The sequence below is a fragment of the Pagrus pagrus genome (genome assembly GCF_965226575.1).
Source record: "Pagrus pagrus genome assembly, chromosome: 11".
Taxonomy (NCBI): Eukaryota; Metazoa; Chordata; class Actinopteri; order Spariformes; family Sparidae; genus Pagrus; species Pagrus pagrus.
This window is the reverse complement of record NC_140195.1, coordinates 25,291,687-25,313,571: the sequence shown is the minus strand read 5'-3', so window position 1 is coordinate 25,313,571 and position 21,885 is coordinate 25,291,687. Positions and strand designations below refer to the sequence as shown.

General features: G+C 39.9%; 2 protein-coding genes across 3 annotated transcripts; one reads left to right on the top strand and one right to left on the bottom strand.

Annotated features, from left to right (window-relative positions):
- Positions 1-4,913: 4,913 nt before the first annotated feature.
- On the top strand, positions 4,914-14,655 carry tmco4 (transmembrane and coiled-coil domains 4). Of its 2 annotated transcripts, none has more exons than XM_084366993.1 (15): positions 4,914-4,959; positions 5,790-5,902; positions 6,598-6,748; positions 7,114-7,288; positions 7,704-7,731; positions 7,834-7,963; positions 8,300-8,397; positions 8,535-8,678; positions 8,837-8,956; positions 9,850-10,014; positions 10,277-10,413; positions 10,634-10,718; positions 11,045-11,162; positions 11,383-11,500; positions 13,431-14,655. In XM_084366993.1, exons 2-15 carry the CDS (start codon positions 5,860-5,862, stop codon positions 13,941-13,943), a joined length of 2,025 nt encoding a protein of 674 aa, XP_084223119.1. In that variant the 5' UTR covers positions 4,914-4,959; positions 5,790-5,859; the 3' UTR covers positions 13,944-14,655. The 2 variants fall into 2 exon arrangements, with proteins under 2 accessions (XP_084223119.1, XP_084223120.1); XM_084366994.1 differs by lacking the exon at positions 4,914-4,959 and adding an exon at positions 5,543-5,615.
- Positions 14,656-14,731: 76 nt separating this feature from the next.
- On the bottom strand, positions 14,732-21,368 carry htr6 (5-hydroxytryptamine (serotonin) receptor 6; the record flags this gene model as incomplete). Its single annotated transcript, XM_084366995.1, has 3 exons — positions 19,770-21,368; positions 17,190-17,324; positions 14,732-15,088 (listed from the first exon to the last, which is right to left on the bottom strand). Exons 1-3 carry the CDS (start codon positions 20,682-20,684, stop codon positions 14,732-14,734), a joined length of 1,407 nt encoding a protein of 468 aa, XP_084223121.1. The 5' UTR covers positions 20,685-21,368.
- Positions 21,369-21,885: the final 517 nt, after the last annotated feature.

Here is a 21,885-nt window from a genome sequence, read left to right as displayed (position 1 = left end):
CAAATCACAAGAGTATATACACAAAGGCTCATATAAAGCAGACTCCCCAGTTGGTCAAACTATGACTTTTGATATTGCAGACCTAACAGGCCAGGATCAACACAGAGGTTGAAGCTCTCTGGTGCAAACTTTTACTAAAACACCTGACCAGGTGTGATGAACACCCCTCCATCCTCCTAATGACAGACAGATGACAACCTTGCTGTCCGGCCCAGCCTGCCTGTTAACACTATCACCTGTCATCCACATCCGCTGCCTCCCCACTTAAGTCTGTGCCTTTCACTTCCAGTCTCGTTTCAGCCGCTCTCTGTTATCTGCTTCCCACTTCCTGCTCTTTCTTTTTACAGTATACGCACACATAACACACCCTCTGAAGTGCCCCACAGGTCATTCAGTCCAGTCCGTCTTGGTTTCACTCAGCTCCCCTCCTGTCAAGTGTCAAGGTGACAGAAAGGAGAAGAAACCTGACATTGTCTGTTGGTGATATGGTATGGGGGAGACAGGGGGGTGTCGTGTTTGAACTTGCCTGACGTGAGCTTTGGCTGTCTGGCCTGTCTGTTTTCCAATGAGTAATCCATTGTCAGACTGAGTACACACACACACACACGCTGGCAGGTTGTGTGACATAGCTCAAGTACAAGAGGTAAGAGAAGTTGTAGCCTGAGGGAGATCGATGGGTGATGTGTGAGACGGGGAGGCTGCTGGTTAGGTTAAAGAGTTCTTGTGGAAAAAATCTCTAAAACTTCTGTGGTTAAAACAGTATCAGTATAGGCTGTGAGGCAGTAATGTACACCTAAAGCAGCCAAAGCTTCACACGACTTGTTTAACAACATCTCTGTTGCTATTTAGTTGATTGCCGTGAAATTTCATGTTCCCCTCAGAATGAATTGTAATAACTTTGGTGTTCCCCTGACTCATCTGCCAACATTATCAGATCTAGGTTATAATTTTACAACGCTTTGGTTTATAGACTAAATACCTATGAAGCTCATTACATTCCCATAGTGTTGTAAAAAGTACCCAAGAGTCAAACTTGATTAAAAGTTAAGTGTTGTGTTGAAATATTAATTTGATAAAAGTGAAAGTACCTTTACAATCTTGAGTAAAAGTCACAAAGTATCTGGTATTTACATGTAGCCTATGTATACACTGTATACTATGTTGACCAATTACCTGCCTTGCCGATTATCAGAATCAATGTTTTTAATTTAATCTGATGACTGATAAAATACATTTATTTAAAAGAAAATAATCATATTTTGGTTCTAATGCAGTATGCAATCTGCATAAAGTAACCAGTAACCAAAGTTATCAAATAAATGTAGTGGAGTAAAAAGTACAGTATTTGTCTTCAGAATGTAGTGAGCTGGAAGTATGAAGCAGCAGAAAATTGAAATACTTCAGTTAAGTACAAATTCCTCATTGTACTTTCGCGCAGTACTTGTAAATGGATGTAGTACGCTAATTTGCCAATGTTAGCATGCTAAACTAAGATAATGAACATGGTAAACATTAAACTTACCAAGCAGAAGCATATAAGCTTTGTCTTTGAGAGAGCATGTTAGCATTTAGCTCAAGGTACCACTGTGCCAAAATACAGCCTCACAGAGCAGCAGGACTGTTGACCCTCTGAATTTTGAAGTTTTTTTTTGTTTTTTTGCTGAAAAAAGAATGAGTGACATATTTGACATATTTTTATGGTGTTGCAATGAAAGCCATCACTGATCCGATTAACAGACGGAAACTGTCAGGGGAGTGGTCTCAGGATTTCAAAATATTCCAGTTTTCAGATCCAGCTTCCATCTCTTATAGCTAGATGACCAGAGTCAGAGGGTGTTCAAAGTAGGAATTCATGAGTTAAAGCCACTATGTGTAGAATTTTAATGTGATTGGATCAGCTTTCAAATAGTCTTGCATAGCCAGGCCAACCTCCACAGCACTATGTTAGTGCTGGAGATTGGTCTGACTACACCAATTCTCATTCTGGGATTGAGGGAAAACGCTCTGGCTTGTTTGGATGTCTTTAAACCAATCACAATCATCTTGTGCAGGGCTAAACCCTAGATGCAGCTATGGTGCCCCTGCAAAATAGTGTCAGGGGAATTTGGTTTGCATGTGGGGAGGTGAGCCCTGGTATTAAATTGGCAAAAGAAAATGTGCCAGCTGCTAGCTCATTTAACTGAAGGGTAACTTGCCAGTTTCAGCATGTAGGGTGCTAGCTTGGAGGTTGTCTTTGTTGTTTCAGGTAGCAGAAGGAAGGAGGGAAATTGGCGCCAATGACAGGTTTTATACCAACAGTCTACATCTAGGAAGTCAGACTAGCTGTCAGATGATTCTGACTATTTAGATTGAAAAATCTCTGACATGTTTTCTATTTCCACTGAGGGCACCAAACATTTTTTTAATCTACACATGGTGGCTTTCATGTAAACTGAAAGTCTGAAACTATAAGGACACTGAAGATAGTGTAAACACAAGTAGAGCTGCAATGAACCATTATTTGGTCATTTTTGCTTTAAAAATACCGAAATTAGTAACTGCTCTTGAAAATAATTGCAGATATTTTTCTTTTATTAATTAATTTATCGATGAATTTATGAATTACTGCAGCTCTCAACACAAGTTTACAATATTTTCTGATGTAAAATACCGATAAAGTGTAGTGATGCATTATCATAGAAGACATTTTGGATTGTAGAAACTGTTATTTTGAGGGAATGCACTGCTAACAACAGATATGTAAGCGCTGGATACTAGGGACGTTGCGCACAGGTGTACAAACTGCCTGAGTTTCATGAGAGGTACAGCAGGAGTTAACTTCATATAATCTTTTCTATCACTGCTTTTCAACCTTCAAGGTTTTCAAACTCAGAGTCTGGGCTTTTATTTCTCCCCAGTTACAAGTCTAGGCAAGCAGCAAATGTCTGTAAAAAGACAATGGGTCCGATTCAGCAATTCTACTTTCAGCGCCTCTTATCTGTACATCATCAGTGGTTATGTTGTACTTGTCCTGTTTAATGTATAAATCATTATTAATACTATGCATGAAGTAGAGTCCCTATTGTACATCATTTGCTGTGTCTTTGCTACATATAGTCTTGTTTATGATACACTAGAGACTGTTCAGCAGACTGTATAAACAGGATGCCTCTCAGAGACAAATACAGCACACGTCGGTTTGGAGATTCCTTCGTGACAAAGCCAGGATATTATTTTGACAAAGTACCCACTCTGGGCTAACAGTTCCTCTACCACGAAGACCTGGTGGAAGTTCAGTCCACCCTTGCACACTTTTCCGGTGTTGGCCTTGCAGTCTTGTCATCGTACAGAATTCAGATTGGAAAATGTGAAGGGAGATGAGAGTGGTGCCAAGTGTATACAGTAAACTGGAGCTGATGAGACAGATGGGAAGGGAGTGGGAGAAAATCCAAACTGTCTTTAAATAACCAAGAGAAAGTCAGAGATCAGAAAAACAGTGATCAGAGGGGATATGTAAAAAAGTTGTGTGAACTGTTAAAGGAAAAAAATTATTTTGGTTAAAAGAAGAGAGAGAGAGAGACAGCATGATAAAACAATGACGTATACAGATACACATACTGGTCGAAGCACAATGGCTCTTGCTCTAATTAACCACTGACATGCATCGAATTTGACAGCGTTTAAAATGAACTTAAACCCTCACTCTTGGATCACAGTTTCATTCTGTCAGTTGTCACTGATGATACATTTGTTTTAAATTTAAAACTATTTTACCATACTAAAGTATACCATTCATATTATACCAAATACCACACACAATGTACTTTACTTCACTATACTACACTACATACTACAGTACAAGATATTACACACACTTTCACGTCTACGATACTATATAATATTAAACTATATCATACTACATATACTGTACTATACGATACTATCGTGAACTATAAGGTATTTCACCATTCTATACTATACTCTACTATACTATACTATACTATACTATACTATACCTACATTTTCTAAATGTCTTACTGTTGGAGTTTTAATGCATTTCTAAGTCTCTGTAAAGTACGTCGACTTGCCTTGTATCTGAATGGTGCGATATAATTAAACTTGCCTTGCCTTGCCTTACACATACTATACTATATTATAGTATACTACATGGTACTTTATGACACTACACATACTGTATTATATTTTACTATACTATAACATTTTATACTATACCTATACAACAAATACAACACTATTCTAAACTAAATTATACATACTACACTATACTATAGGCCTACTACACTATACTAAACTACACTAAACGATATCATAAAACACACCACACATAGCCCACTATACTATGCTGTATTATACTATACTATACTACTCATACTGTACCATAATTTACTATACTTTAACGTACCATACATTGTATAATATACCTATACAACGCACACTATACTATACTATACTAGACTATACATATTGTAGTATACTTTTCTGTACTGTAATAACTATAATACCATATAAAAACTATGGTATACAGGATAGTTGAGTATGGTAATGTACGACTCATAGCTCATATCTTTCCTCGCACATAAACCAAATCAGCACAGAATCCCATTAAATTCCATTCATTCCTAATACATTGGCCTTGGTCTGTTGTGTCTATATTTTTTCTCTTCCTGCTCGTGACCCCATCACTCTTAAAATCAATTCATGAACCACACACAATTGAACAATGGCGCTTTCTGTTGCATTCTTAGCCATTGGTAACATCTAATCAAATGATCAATGTGCTTGCATGACTTTGTCCTTGAGTGAAGCTGCTTCCTTGAGTGGTTGGCAGGACAACCGTCCTCATTCTGATGTAGCTACTGTCACTGAGCATCTGAAAGAAAGCTTTTCTTTCTCGTGGCAGACAGACATAGGTGGACCTTGGAAGAACTCTGAACAAACTGAAATAAGCGTGAATAGAAGGTGAACCAATTTAAAATAATTTTTATATTACTTTACTTAATTTCATAGGGGCTTCTGGCACATTTCAGAGTGATCCACATTATGAAAAGTGTAACCATTGAGCTAATTGGAGTGAACAAAAATAGTAATGCAGTAATCAGGGCTGTGCAGTCAGAACTGCAGGAAAATAATTTGAGGCGAGATACTAAATGTTACACTCACACCTGCTGGCCAGCAGTTGTACTAGCTCTGATTTTGGATTTCACTGGTAATTTCCTCCTCTCTATGTGTTCATCAGTGAAATGAGCAGCTAGAGTCTTTGCTTCAGCCTCATGTAGCGCATAACCGCCCATTCCTGCTCTAAATATGTGAAATCCATCATCTTAATATCAATTAATTTAACAAAAACTTTCCAAAACGTGTCAATCGTGAATAGACCCCTGCCCAGTTAGCGTACGTGGAGGTTACGTCACTTAACAGAGGCAAACAAATGATGCTTTCAAGTACAGTCGAAAATATTACCGTTAAATGCTTAGTCACCACGTAAATTACTCCAAGGATTTTTTATATATCGTTATATAGGAACCTGCGTTTAAGAAGCTACTTCTACTGCTACTACTACTACTACTACTACTACTACTACTACTACAGTGATTTATACAGCGCAGGTACTCTGAGTAAGTAAAACAAATCAAATGTGTTTCAAATGTACATTTCTCCCCTCAATTTTATCCGGATTGAAATCTAACAATAAAACATCCACAAGAAATTATATTGCTGGTTGTTTGGGGGAACATTTATTAACGCAGGCGTTTGAGAATGTAAATGTCGTATAAACCCGTAATTTTCAGATGTCAGAGCTCAGGAGGAACACTTGAACGCAACAAAAGTTCAGTCTGCAGAGTTGTGACATCTGTGGCCATGGAGGAAAAACAGGGCAGTACGGACACACATTTTGCTCCAGGTACCATACAGAATTTCTTCATTATTTCCCCCAGTGTTGTAGTCGAGTAAGTTATTAAACTGACGACGTTTTAAAAGTTGCCTCTGAACCGTTAGCTAGTTTACCGCCTGAGGCAGCACGGCCACTGTCAGCCAGCTGCATGTAGCAGCTAACTCAAGTGTTGTCTGGTGTTGAAATTCACTAGTTTAAGTTACACCGGCTTGTTTTTAAGTTAAAGCGAAGAGGACTGTCGAAAATCATGTGGGTCAGACACATTTTAGCAGCCTCTGTATGTTGAATTCAGGTCAGTACATCAGAGACATAATGAGAAGCATAAAGTTAGACTCCTAACCCAGTTCCGTCTTGCTATTTGCAAGACTAGAATGACGTCAAACGAAACTACACTCAAAAATCCGCCAATCTACTGCAGCATTTTCCTTAGGGCATGTAAACATGTGTTGTAGACTATGACGTAAGACCTCATATCAACCAGTGGGGTCTCCTGGTAAATTCGGCATTCAGCTTTTAGAATAAAATGTGTTCTTACACAGTATGTTCCTGCAAAGTAGCCTCAGGCTCTATATCTCTGAGGTTTTTTACTTATGATGAATGTATCTTTAATATACGTCGCTTGTGATTGGTTGCCTCTATGATGTGTCTGAATCAAACTCATATCTTTAGGTTAATAATTAAGCTTTGTCCATTTATCACCTTAGACCCAGGGGGAGCAGGAACAACACAAGATGCCCCACGTGACCAAAGCCCAGAGGAAATTATCAGCAGGCAGTTGGCAGAACAGAGCCGTTTTGCTTATGCTGCCCTGTGTGGTGTCTCACTGGGCCAGTTGTTTACTGGACCTGAAAACAGGTATCAGAGCCATGTCATCATGAAATGCTGTGTGTGTACTTCATATTGATACCAATGCAGTTATTGTGTTGAGGAGTGTGTGCTTGAGTTTTTTCCCTTCTAATTCCACCTAACATATTCTGTGAGGTATGAGTGACTGATGACTGAGAAGATATGAATGTCTGGTCAGTGTGATTAACCATCAGACATACAGTTTTTCGAGTGAAGTATATACTTCAGGGGATACTGGTTCTTAATAAACGTTTGATTTCATTATATTGTTATCACACATGGCTTATAGATACAAGGACCTAGGCCTTCCTTAATGATATAAATTAAAATAAAAAAATAAGTAGACTATTAAAGTTGTAATTGAACTTTCTCAGTGTGTACAGGGAGCAGTTTCTGCAGGGCTTGGTCCGCTGGCTGGACCTGGATGAGTCGGTGATGCCGGTCATGGGGGCTTTCCTGTCAGGCCTGGGCTTCGAGGGCTGCGACACCTTCCTCTCTATCCTACAAGCCGACCCGCTGCTGGCTGCGGGGGCTACACCAATCATACAGGTGTTTATCACTCTAACAGAGGATGAAATGATATTGAACTCTAATGCACCCTGTTGGAAATTGGATTGTTGCAACAGCAATTAAAATGTGACAAGAAAATGTTGAGTTGAAGGATAATAGCAAATGGGAACATATTATGTAGAGATGTATAATCGAAATAACTACAGAAACACAGTCAAATATGCAATGAAATAATGAGAATGACAATAGAATCAACTGGAGCAGCAGTTTATTAATTAATTAGTTAATTAGTGTCATAATTGGTTCTACTTGAGGTCATACATTATTTCATTTCATCAGATACATACCATCAGGTGTTGTCTAATATAAAATGTTTTACAATTTTGCTTTGCTTATTATAATATTAAAAAAAAACTGTATTGTACTAATTTTGTGTCTTGACTTTGCATTTCAGAATCTGGTGTCTTTTTCCGTCAAAGACGGTAAGAGTCTTTGGATCAATTAATGACTATCAACTTTAAATTGTTAAAAGGAATTCTTAAAATTCCTTTAAGCTTGTTAATTTAACATTTTAATGCACTCAGGCCAGTATGACGCCAGAGCGAGGGTCCTCATCCGTCATGTCAGCTGTCTGCTGCGAGTCGGTCCACAGCAGCTGGAGGAGTTTGAGGAAACGCTGGTGGAGAAGCTGGGTGAAGGAGAAGAGGAGAGCGAGTAAGTCCTGGTTAGATGGAAGGATGGATGATAGATGAATGTGACTGAGACAGTAGATATGTTTATATAGTGCATTTTACACTACGAATAATAGGCAACTTCATGTTGTTATTAATCTTAAACCTCAGTTAGTTTAAAATACTAAATGATTATATGTTCTGTCTTAGCTTTTCTAGTTTTAGCCGGATGTCAGACTATTAAAACAAATGATGAAAATACTTGTGAGGCATTAGCAAGAACTTTTTTCAAGGTGTCATCGAAATTATGAATTTTTTTTTGAGCCAATTAGCATCTCAACTAATACAGATGATCTCTCTGACTCTGCCTCTCCATTAGAGAGGAGTCCTCTCGGCGGCGAAGGAGAGAAAGAGGGCGAAAGTTACGACGCTACCTCCTCATTGGACTAGCCACTGTGGGTGGAGGAACTGTGATTGGTGATTATTCTTGCTTCAAATACTTTTGAAAACATTTGAAACACCTCGTATCTTATGTGGACCCATAGGCTTCAACTGAAAAGCTAATTAACTCATAATTAAATCACATATCAGAATGATGCATGTGCCTTTGCCAGGTGTGACAGGTGGGCTGGCTGCCCCTTTGGTGGCAGCAGGGGCCGGTGCTGTGCTGGGGGCTGGAGGGGCCGCTGCTCTGGGCTCAGCCACTGGCATTGCAATCATGGCCTCCCTCTTTGGAGCAGCAGGAGCTGGGCTGACTGGTGAGAGGGTTGGATGACAATGTGATTGTATGCAAAAACTAGTTAGAATGGTTAGAATTTTGACTGATAACAACACATATTTTTGTGATTTTTCTCAGATTTTTTTACTCTACTTTTGTTTTCAACCTTTATTTCATTTTCATATGTTGTCTCTCCAGGCTACAAGATGAATAAATGTGTCGGGGCGATAGAGGAATTTGAATTCTTGCCACTGAGGTCCGGGAAGCATCTTCACCTGACCATCGCAGTGACTGGTTGGCTCTGCAGTGGTAAATACAGTAAGTATGGCTTCTTCTGTTTCACTACCACAGCCGCTGACAGTTTTTACTGATGAGGTGTAGACAAGGTGGATAAATCTAAACCTGCAGCAATAAACAGAATAAATTACAATTACATTCCTCAGTTTTTTATCAGGTCAAGAGGAGTGTCAGTACCAGGGTCATCGTGTCCACACACTCGTGGTGAAACAAAACCCAACAAAAACAAGATCGACAAAAATTGCCAGCCTTACACAATTTACTGCAACCTTTTTTAAATTGATTAATTATCTGCATGTTCTCGTCAGGTTTGGTGGGAGGTTTAGCAGCTCAGCAAAGTTGATTCCATTGAACATTAAATAGATAATGCTATTTCTGAAGAAACTGTGGAAGTTTTTTTCTGGCTGCTGTAAAGCTGACGCTGATCTGTGTTGCCTGATGAACACCTGGGAGCAAAATTGCATTTCTTGCTAAACTTTGTATTAGGGAGTAGCTGAAACAAAATAAAGAGTTGGAATTGTATCAGGAATGTGATATAAGGGGTCAAATGTTGTTTAAGCAATGAAAGGTGTTGAAATCAAGTCATGTAAGTATCTAAGTTCGAATAAGATTAATCACCAGCTAAGGACAAGCCCTATAAATCATTGAGATTTATAGGGCTTGTCGAGAATTTAAGTCTGAGCAGAATACTGCACACAGTGTTCTCAAACTATACCAGTAGAGTGTCTTCCTGAGATTATGCGAACAAACCACTCATGTTTTGGTTTTACATAAATCCATGAAGCTCTCTTCCAACACTAAAACCTACACTCAGTTTTGCACAAGCTTAGTACCCCCTTCACATACAATGAATAAAAACACTTGATTTACAAGGGCCGCTTCCTTTACATAAAAACACAACTGCTTTCTTCCAGGTTCGTTCCAGGCACCATGGTGCAGCCTTGGTGAGTGCGGGGAGCAGTACTGCCTGGTGTGGGAGTCACGTTTTCTCAGGGATCTGGGCTCAGCCATGGCCTCTCTGTTGGATGGGCTGGTCAGCATTGTGGCTCAAGAAGCACTCAAGTACACAGTGCTCTCAGGTAGGAGGACCTTCATGCAGAAAGCACCTAGGCCTTGTCCACACGCTCAGGATATTTTTCCCATTCTGTTCACATGACCTTCATTTTATAAAATATCTCTGGAAACCTGAGAACACAAAAACGATTCCAAACGCTGTTGTGGCAAGAAAATCAATGCTATTGTTGCATAAATCAATCATGTATATCTTATCTAGCCATTGTCCTTTTGTTGACACTTTGCTCAGTACTGAATTGATCTCTTTTACACCATCACACTGTGCAGGTATTGTGGCGGCTCTGACGTGGCCTGCCTCTCTGCTGGCAGCAGCCAGCGTCATTGACAACCCCTGGTGTGTTTGTCTGAACCGTTCAGCTGAGGTGGGGAAACACCTAGCACAGGTGTTAAGGAGCAGACAGCAGGTATCATGAAAACCTCTAATCTTTGTTAAGATGCACTCTGCCTGTCTGTACCAAAGTATTGTGTCAGTTGTTGCTTTAGAGGAGTTAGTTGTATATTTTGTGCGCACATTATTAACTGCATTATTTCAACTTTTATGTTCTTTAATTGTACTCTAAGAATATTACAAAAAGACTTTCATGAAAAAATATTTTCTTCTTCTTTTTCTTTTGGTATTTGAAGGGGAAGCGGCCCGTCAGTCTCATAGGTTTCAGTCTTGGGGCCAGAGTTATCTACTACTGTCTACAGGAGCTTGCCAATGACAAAGGTATCAACATCTTTCTACAGATAAACTATAATTTGATTGGAGTAAGATTAAAGGCCATATTTGCTTGCACCGACTTGCCAACCAAAATTGTTGACTCAGTTGGATTTTCAAAATGTTCTACGTGAGACATTCCTGGGATGAAAATTTCACAACCACAGTAATTGCCATCTTTTTTCCTAAATCCCTGGTGAAGCGGAGTAGTGATAATTTGTGTGATCAAACCATAATTAGCCTAATTGACGTTCTCATTTTCCATCTTCTTTTTTTTTTTAAATTGTACATTGTTCTAACAAACTAGTTGAGTCCTGTGTTGTTGAATTCCCCAGGTAGTGAAGGAGTAGTGGAGGACGTAGTCCTCCTGGGGGCCCCTGTGGAAGGCTCTGAGAAAGCCTGGGAGAGACTGACCCGGGTAGTGGCCGGGAAAATAGTGAACGGCTACTGCAGGTAATCTGACAAAGGTCTATCCTTTAATTAGAGTGGAGGCGAATGTTTACATGTTTATGTTAAATGCTTACTGTTGCTTTATAGTTTTGATATGCTTATTGTCTATATTTGAGATTCAATGTTTTGGCTGCTGGGGATTTGGAAACACCTGTTTTGACAGCAGGACTTGTGATTAAAGTATTCAATATCAATATGACTTTCTGAACTATCCACCAATCAGAGGGGACTGGCTCCTGGGGTTCTTGTACAGAAGTTCATCTGCACAACTGTCTGTTGCTGGGCTACAGCCAATCAACATCCAGGATCGGCGTATAATCAATGTGGATCTTTCCTCTGTGGTGAGTCGGAGCTTGTATTTAAATAAGGACAACTAAAGGTCCTTAATGACTAGTTTTTCAAGTGCATCTCGAGTTTTTCACCTTTCAAGAAAAGCCACGGAGGCATCAGCCCCCTCAAACTGACGCATCTGTTTGCTAGATCAGTATCAATAATATAAGAGTTCCTTGACTAAATGACAAGAGGAGAGAATCAGCTGGCAGAATACACCAGACACCACTAAAATAATACATAATAAATAACACAAAATATACAGTATCTGCAGCTTGTCTGCTATATTCATCTTATTCTATTATTATTAGTATTATTATTAGTATTGGTATTAGTATTAGAATTTTTTTCAGTATGAAGCCTTCTCTGTCCCTTAAGTAATTTTTTGGCTACTGTAAACACAACACTTACATTTTATCATCTTGTTAAGTTTTATGGCGAACATGTTGTAATCATACCATTGCCTATTTACACATCCAGCAGATACTGAGTAACATTAGCATTAATTTGCATTTTCCTGTGTAGGTCTGTTTTGGTATTCACTGACTCCTGAGGGAAATATGTGGCTCTTTTCTTAAGCTGCTAAATGCCACACTTTGTTCACCAGCTGTTTGGTCTTGAGAAATGAGAGCGGTAAAAGTGAAACAAAACAGCAAAGTTGCAGGCCCTACAACAAAACAATGAGCCAGAAGATGCTAAAACACACTGCAGAGATGAGGAGAACTGCAGAGCCGGGTGATAAATCCTTGTAGAATCGTCAGGATGATCAACTCCTCTGTCATTACACATATTCTTTTGACCTATAGGTAATATATAAAAATTGATTAGCTTTAAAGGTTCTATATACAACATTCATTTACACTAGATGTTGCGAAACAAATGGACGTGTCGACCACACTTTCCCAACTCAGATCAGATACAGCCATTATATTGCTTTTCTCAAAGCCACCAAACTCCATTGACAGAAATTATAATTTAACATTGCTGATCATCCTTAACACAATAATCACCCACTCTGGATTGGTCACACTAAACCCTCAATTTCCCAAGTTAGATGTGAAAATACGGTCTTTACACACAGTTTTTCCCAGCTGCACATTAGTAAAATATTCAGCTTGGTAAGGAGCCATTTCTTTGACTCGCCTACTGACCTAAATCCATCTAACGCATTTGTTAGCTTGCTAGGTATCCTGCTACTGCTAAATTTTGATGGTTTCAATTGAAGGTTAAGGCCTTCACAGTGCCTGCCACAGGGAGGGAGTTCCATGCACTGACATGCATGTGTGGACAGACAGGCTATCAAAACAAAGAACAGAGAAGCTCGGATTATAACACACACAGAGGGACTGTGACTTAATTTTCTGCTCAGGATGTCATTACTGTCAGACACAGTAAACTGCACATAGCAAATAGTTGTTTGCTGTTATATAAATGTTCAAAATTTCATATATAGAACCTTTAAAGAAACAACAAGGTGAAGATTTTTGGATTTTGGTAATTAATACAAAAGGTTTCTCATAACCAATAATAAAATGTTATGAGATATACTTTTTCTCAAAGAGTTTTATTAGCATTCTAAAAGAGACAGTTGTGTTGTTCAAATAAAATCAAAATATAAGAAGATAGTAAGGCCCCTGCTGGTCTGTTTCAGTTCACAGCAATGCCTTTCTCCCACCCTGTAATTCCACATGATTCCACATGAAACGTCACACATAGTAATGGCCTTGTCAGTTGTCAGAAGCACAATAAAACCATACACTATACACCTGTTCATGTAATGTGAGGGATAAGAAAATTAGCTTTACAAAAAATCTGAAGAACAGACTTTGTATTAATGATCTTTTAAAAAAAAAAAAAAAGAAAGAAAAAACACTGTAATTTACAAAGAAGTGTGTATCTTTGTATAGACAACAACAGTAAAATCATGTGTTTGCTTCCCAGGTGAACGGGCACTTGGACTACATGCGTCAGATGGACACCATCTTGGTGGCAGTCGGAGTCCCCACCAAAGAAGTCCCAGGAGCCTCCTTTGTGATTCCTCAGCCTGTAACAATTACAAAGGGGGCAGTGGACATCCCTGACCAAACCCCAAATGAGCAACGAGTGACTGAGACACAAAACCAAGCTGAGAAGGCTGAGACTTGTACAGAAGGCGGAGACATGAGGGACGTGGAAGACACAGAGGAGATGGGTGACGGTTGGGATATCCCTGATATTTCAGACCTGCTGGACTCATTAAATGACACAGAATCAGAAAGTCAAACTGGAGTCAAGAACAATTTAACACTAACTTCTGAGGAGAACGCCACTAACAACGACACAGCCTCCACTTTTAATGCCCTGTGTGACGGTGTAGAGGAGGCTGACCCTGATAATGAACACATATCATGGAGCTGGGATGATACACACTGGACTACAGAGCACACACACAAACAAAGGCAGCCAAACTTGTAAAGAGCATGTTACAGGACAAGCTGCTTCCCTGTAAAATCTCGTCTTCTCGAGTTTTTTTTTTTTTTTTCCGGCATCAGAGCTTTGTTGGAGAAAATATTCATTCCATTCTCAACACACTGACATGCCAGAGACAGCAGCCTCAAGTGAAGAGCCCCCAATTAACTGCTTTGTTTTACCATGAAATGGTGTTTTTAGACTATTGTATTCATTTAATAATAATTCAGATTTTTTTAAATGAAGTAATTTTTTTTACAAACTGTAAATAGTGTCATAATTTATTGACTGAACTGTGAATTCAAATACCTGTAAATATTGTGTTTTGCAGGCTTTAGAGGATGCTGCTGGCTTGGTTGCAATGGATTTTATCACAGTAATATAATTTCCACAAGGCCAGGGGCAGTTCAGTGAATGCATCTTCTTCAAGGCCTTGCTTTTCTGAAGGGCTGCCTTCTGTAGAGTTTACAAAAAGTTAAGTTACATTGTTTACTGGCACTGATAACTGCAAAATGTCTCAACCGTGAATCTTTTGTTTTGGTAATGCCCCCTACATTGGTTTCTTCAGCCATGTTTCTTAATTGGAAAGACACGCATAATTCAAGCTAGAACAAGAGTGGAGCTTACTGAATGTGTCCATAGACATTTTTCTTTGAACACAAAGAAGTCTCTTAAGCCTACATCTCTTACCTCATGTTGAGTAAATCATGAATGATGATGAGTCTCAATAATTGTCTTGATACACTTTTCCACCATAAACCCTGTCAGAATATTAGCTAATTTTATTTCCATATTCAGTCCAGGCTGTCGACCTGATTGGGCAGAAGCAGAGGCAGCTCGACGCCAGCGTGCTCAGCATCCAGCAGGTTGACAGCATCAGTGGCGGTGGCGGGGGGGTGGGTGGGGTCAGAAGCCAGGGGAGAGGGGGGGCTGCTGGCGAGGTTAGGCTCCCCTGAGTTGCGGAGAGAGAGGGAGAGCGCAGGTGAAGGTCTTCTGGTTGACCGTGAGGAGCAGCAGGGCAAGAGCTTCCCCAGAGCTCGCTTGAAGTCTCTCATGAACAGCGGGTAGATGATGGGGTTTATTGTGCTGTTGCAGTAGCCCAGCCAGGTGATGGCGTCAAAGAGGGCAAGGGGGACACACTCACACACTGCCTGAATAAAAAGGTAAAAAAGGTTTAAAATTATTGGAAGCAGTAAAGCAAGTTAAGCTATGGTCAAATGTGAACTTCGTTAATAAAAGATAAATGAGAAAACAAATGCCGAAAATAAACAGAACTAATACAGAGAAATATAACTTAAAAGCACCTTTTTGACCTTAAGGTGATTCATGTTTTTACAAGATGGATCCTGTTCTATTTGTATTGTTCACATGCAAAAGGACGCACAAACATGTAGGCAAAGCAATACTCATTCCTGCAAACTAGGAAACAGATTTATATAATAAGCAATTCAAAAAAGCATTGGCTTTGCAAATGTTCTATGAGGATGGAAACATATTCAACACATCTATTAAACGGAAAGGGGGAATTCTGGTGTGTTTAAACCTGCGCCCTATATTCACATGTTTTTGTGTGTAAATTAGTCATACAGGTTTTAAAAATACCGGAATTCCCCTTTAATGACACACACAATGTCGGCATAACTTACAAAAAACATGCTCTTAACAATCTAACCAAGTAATTAAATTGATAGAATAAATTAAGGATACTACTCTTTTGTTCATTGTACCTGAATGTATTTATTTATCCTTTTTTGGCAAAATGTATATTATTTAAATATAAATTTATAGTTCCGTTTATTTATTTCAATCAAAAAATTGGTAACATCATGGGAAAATACAGAAAGTATTACTGTATGCCCCATTTACTGTATATTTATTTATTCTTAGTTAATTGTGAACATTTATTTATTTATAATTTATTGCACTTTTTAAAAAAAAAACACTTTGCATGTCCCTTTTGGGCCCTCATAGAATTTTAAGTAGCTAAGTTGGAAAATCATCAAAATCAGGAGGTAATTTACAGTACAGCTTTTGAATAAATAAACAGAAACAAATAAGAAAATAACACTAATAGATAAAGAAATAGATATGTAAATAGATAATATAATCTATTATCTTTATTTCGTGCCTATTAATGCATCCATGTATCCTTCTGTGTATCCTTCCCAGTTTATATTTACCGTATTTCTTTGGTGTTTGTTGTGTCATCATCCACAAAAAAAAAAGAAGACAGATTTTCTTTCTCACTAATCACACTGGTTGATACTTTTTCTTATGAAACATGTAATTTTCCCGAGAAAAGAATTTGCAAATACATTTTGCGTGCATGGTTCGTCTGATGGTTTAAAAACAGTGATGTTGAACATAACAACTTGGTTCAGAGAAGGACAGTGAAGGAGGAGACAGCTGTTAGAGGAGAGCTTCCAATACTATCAAGATGAGACAGGGAGGCGGTGGGAATAGGACAGAAAGGAGGGGTGCGTTTCACACACCACATTGAGTGTGAAAAGGAAGGAGAGTGCAGACACAGTCAAGTCTCTGTGCTCTATGTTATGCAGGGGAGAAGCGAGAGGGCACAGATGGGAAATCAAAATGACTGGATCATTGAAAGCTTGAAAAACAAGACAAGTGTCATTACCAATTTAGATTGAGCTGTTTTTTGACATTCATTTACTCTCGCCGAGGTTGTTCATGGCCACTGATGTTTGCTCGCTGAGTAATGAGCGCGTGTGCTCAATGTAATCAAATCAAAATCAACAACTTAAAATGAATACCAATTATAAATGGTAGTTTGGTGTGTTGCTTCTGAGTTTAGGAATGAGTCAGCCACACGAAGCTGAAATGCCAATCTATTTCCTTGTTGGATAGCTTGGCAAGGTCTGTGACGCCGAGGCTGGCCAATACAAAAATAAACTGGTATCCAAGTGTTTTTTTTTCTTCTTTCTTCTGCATTTATTTCACACTGTTTCAGTGGCCATCACACGTTTAAATTTGTGAGAAAACTGGCGAAAAAAAATGTATCTGAGTCACAGATTTATGGAATAGAAGAGCTATTCAACCTCAGGCTTTGTACACAGTGAAGGATTTAAAAAAATATATCTTTATAGTGAATAAAGAGTGCATTAAGGTGAAGGCAACCGCCCAGCTCATCTGATCATGTAACTCACATCCAAGAATCAACTATTAACATGTATTTTTTTGAATTGACTACATTTGTCATATCTCACATAGAGTCAGGGTTCCTCTACTGACCTGAGCCATGTTGGTGATGAAAAAGGGTAACCACGCGCTGAAGAAGAGTCCCAGCAGGACTCCTAGTGTCAGACTGGCCTTCAGCGCCCTCCGACCCTGCCTGTGAGCCAGACGACGCTCACTGTTGACCGACGGCTGCAGACAGTAGAGAACAAAAGGTTACATGTACAATGTAAATCTCCCTCGCCTACATTTTGAAAAAGCCTCTTTGACAAGCAAATTACATTATATTAATTCATTTTGACTTCCTTTATGCATTTAATTAGTGGTTTGCCTGAAAATGTCCAGTTTCTTTACTAAGTTAAATAATTCAATTAGAGGAATTGTTATGTGTGCTTATTTGGCTTTCTTGCAGAGATTTAGATGAGAAGATCAATACCACTCTCATGTTTGTAGCTATATATGAAGCTATAACAGCCAATTAGCTTAGCATAGCACAAAGAAGGTAATAGGGAGAAACAGCTAGCCTGACACTGTCAAAGTAAAAGAAGAAAAAGAAATTAATGAACTTGTTACATCTAATTTGTAAAAGTTTGTTTTCTTTTTACATTTGACACAGCTGGGCTACATGAGAGTAGGATCGATCAAGAAAGTGCATGTCCCAAAAAGTATTGTGTCAAAAAGCTGATCAAATATTTGTGTTTATTATAGGTCTTCTCCATTCCTTAAGAATATGGTAAAATATGGTAAAATATATATATATATAAAATAATGTTTATGTCTATTCTTTCTATTCTATAATGTTTTGAGCACCTTAAACTTGATTAACCAGTGTCTTTACAAACTAATACTGTGCAGCCAAACATTGTTTAAACCTATGTACCTAATCGTACTGTGTTACTTGGTTTTACAGGTCAACTGATCACGATATATCTCTATCGGCGTATGTGTTGTGCAATGCAGAAAGAGATGCACGTGTGTGTGTGTGTGTGTGTGTGTGTGTGTGTGTGTGTGTGTGTGTGTGTGTGTGTGTGTGGCAAATGTGACAGACAATGTGGGTATGATCTTTGCAGACGGGGGCCACACATCTGACACACTGTCTGTACTTTTCTCGCTAAGATTTTTTTACACCTCTTCCCTTTCACTGGGTCTCTGCTTTTCCTTTAGACATTCTGGGCTGAAAGTAATAAAAAAGGAAAACATTTTTCCTTAGCTGCAGAATTATTTCTACATTAAGACTGCATATCTTAAGATTCTCGAAACAGCATGAAAATAATGAAGAGAGTTTGTAATTCATGGAAAGTAAAAGGATTTCTTCATCTCCCTGCCCTTGCAGACCGCCAGTAAACATGCAAGCACACATTTGTGCAGCATGCCTTTCACAGTGTTCTCTATCGGTTCCGCCTCAATGACATCCACGTTTTATGATCATCCTTTCACATGAACACACAAGGTATTTGCCATGCCAACAGATGTCTTTATCACTAAATAACCTCACTGGAAAGACCATAAACATCCATAATGGTCCTTTAGATTGAGAGCGGCACATCCTACTGCAGTGTCACGACACATACACATACAGACTTACACTATTGAATAGAACATCTCCAAAAGACTGTATTATTTTATTGGCAAGGCAATGTTAAACACAAAGTTACAGTGGCCCCGAAGTTCAAATCACAAGTAAATTAAGAAATACAAATAAGAAAACACAACCGCAAATTGGAAAACTATTTAATAATAGTAATAATAATAAGAATGCATTTTACATTTAAAAAGAAAAAACAAATGAATAGATGTTAAACATGATAAGTTTAGAGGCATAAACAGAATAAAAACAGAAACATAGATTGAATAAAAACAGACAGCATGTAAAGATATAACAGATAAATCTAAAACAAATAAAAAAGTAGCTGTATTTACGGTTGTGTTTTCTTATTTGCTGTTGTGATGTGCCCTTCAGAGCCACCGTACAAAGAAGTTTTCACAAAAGTCATACTTTCAGCTACACTTACAGACTAGGCCTACTCAAAGGCAATTTTCTAATCAAAAACATCAGGACAGTCAAGAGGGTCTGGACTCAAAACTGAGGTTACGGGGGAAAAAAGCAAATTTGGCTGCAAAAAAACCTCCAGCTTTCAAACTGCGTTATTGGAGGGTTTTTTAAGTGTTTGAAGCATACATGGCCTATATTCATAAACATATCTCCAGCTTCATAATTGCTGCTTAGATGATATTAAACTTGTGATGAGTGGATTTCAACAGTATAGCATTTTATGTCATGGCATGAGATGTGGTACGACCAGTGTTACATAAAACCTTACAAATGTCAAGGAGAAGACAAGCTGGAGAACTCTTACTCAGATGGACAGCTGCAATTTGGTGATTATCTTTGTGCTGCCGTCTCCACTCACAGAATCAACCTTATCAACTCCCACTCACATTAAGGTCTGCTCTACTTAAAGGCCATTCTACTATATTTACACCATTACTGACTTTTATCAAGTATTTCAGTTTGGCTTTTGCGAAGAAATTGGTCAGCACTTATCCACTGAGTGCCCTTCAGTGTATACTATATCTCAAGTATAGACAGTATCTGCCCTAGCTGGGTTGTTTTACAGTGTGCTCTCTCTTCCTTACCGGTACATTTTGTGACACGAGAGGCTCCTGATGACTGCAATCGTCTCCGTCCTGCTGAGCTTGCCCCGCTGCAACCCCAGGTGAAGGAGGCCTGGAAGGTTCCCCAAGAGAGGGATGCGGGTGTGGTGGGTGGCTCAGTGCCGCGACCCTCTTTGCCTGTCTCCGTGCTGCGAGAAGGATTCGACAGTAGGTGAAGCAAATTGCGCTGGAGGGCAAAAAGAATGTGAGTACAGATGCCACCAGGGCAAAGGGCAGGGTGACCCGCAGGCGGCAGTGAAAGGAAAGGCCTCCTGACGGTGACAGCTGAAAGTAGGATGCTGGGTACGGTGTGTCAGAGTAAGAGCTGATGTTGCTACCGCTGACCCCAGGACCTGGTGAGTGTCCACTCCAGTGGCCTAGGCTGTGCCATTTCATCTGAATGGGCAGGAAGGAAGCCAGTGCTGCCAACCCCCAAGCGGCTCCCACCAGGAGCAACGCCCGCGGTGGGGTCATCCTCTGCTTGTAGCGCAGCGGTGAGATGATGAAGAGGTATCGATCCAAGCTGATCACACACAGGTTGAGGATGGACGCGCTGCAGCACATAACGTCAAAGCAAAGCCAAATGGGGCAAAAGGCGGGCCACAGCACCCAGGCCCCACACAGCACATTGAGCATGGCCGGGGGCATGACCACCAGGGCCACCATTAGGTCGGACAGGAACAGAGACACCAGGAAGCAGTTTGAGGTGCAACGCAAAGAGCGATGGGCAAACACCAAAGCGATGAGCAACATGTTGCCACAGACTGTCATGAGGATGATGACAGTCAGCATGAAGGCCAACAACCAGGGGCCGCTGCCAGTGATGTTCCAAGCACTGGTGGTGGCAGAGCTGCTGTTGTAGCTTCCTACGGAGCCAGACAAGTGAGAGTCAGCCATGGTGCTGGCTCTCAGCAATGAATGAACCAGCTCCTGAAGGTTCAACTAAATGTTACAGACCTTTGCAGCCAAAGCTCTCACTTTCGGGGCATTGTTGAACAAAAAGAAACCACACAGTGTCGAGAAGCCATCCAACGCTCTTCCCGTCAAGGTTAACCGGACAGTTCTCCAGGGGTAAATATCTCCATCTCCATTTGGCAGGAACACATCCAGTTGCCCTGGGATTACTTCCACCGCCACCGGAAAAGTGATCAAAATCACCCACACAGTTTCACTCATCTCTCCATCCTGGCCGGCATGTCCCTGCCTCATCCACAGCTAAGAGCCAGAATGAGCCATCCGATGACTGACAGAGGATTTCGAAGCTGCATGTCACACTGATGACAGCCACTGGAGGAGGGCACACACAGAGAGATGAGCTCGACTAGACATACGAGAGCTGTGCCGGTGAGAGAAACTACTGAAGATGAGGAGAACAAGAACCCATTCTCAGAATTATACCTCCCCTCGCAGAAGTGGAATTGTACGGCTTCTGCAAGTCCTTTGTCGAGCTGGAGCTCTGCTGCCTTTCACAAGTCCTTTTATTCTGGGGAACAGCGTAAGGGAGCAGAAACCAAAGCAGAAACCGTGCAGCAGTCATTTGTAAGCAAGGCTCCACTCATAAGTGCTCTACAGGTATCATGATCCTTGTGACGCTGCCTATATATTCCCCGCTCCTGTTAATCCCTGTGTCGGCCACTCCAGCGCACGTCCCAGCCTGAGCGCACAGATTCTCAGAAGGAGCGTGTCAAAGCATCGAGCTGTTAATGCATAACCATGCACAATCACAGCCAAGAAATGCTAATTCTACATCATAGGAACTGGTGTGGGTGGTCTTCTTCCATCTTTGGTCATTGAGGTTTTAACTACTTAGGTACAACTATTATGGCATTTTTGTAAAGCATTATTAAGTTAGGTCTATTTGAAAAGGGACTTACACCTAATTAGGCATTCTACGTGCTTTTTGTTTCATGGTGTGTGTGTGTGTGTGTGTGTGTGTAAAATTTATAGACAAAGTGTCTGATTTAGTAGTAGCAAGGTCCATTATATCTAATCTGACTTTCTCATATTTACAAGACTGAATCACTGGGAGTAATTAAGCTTTCTGGCTTGGAGATGTTTTTATAGCCTTTCCAATTCAATATACTTGTCCTGGATTTGT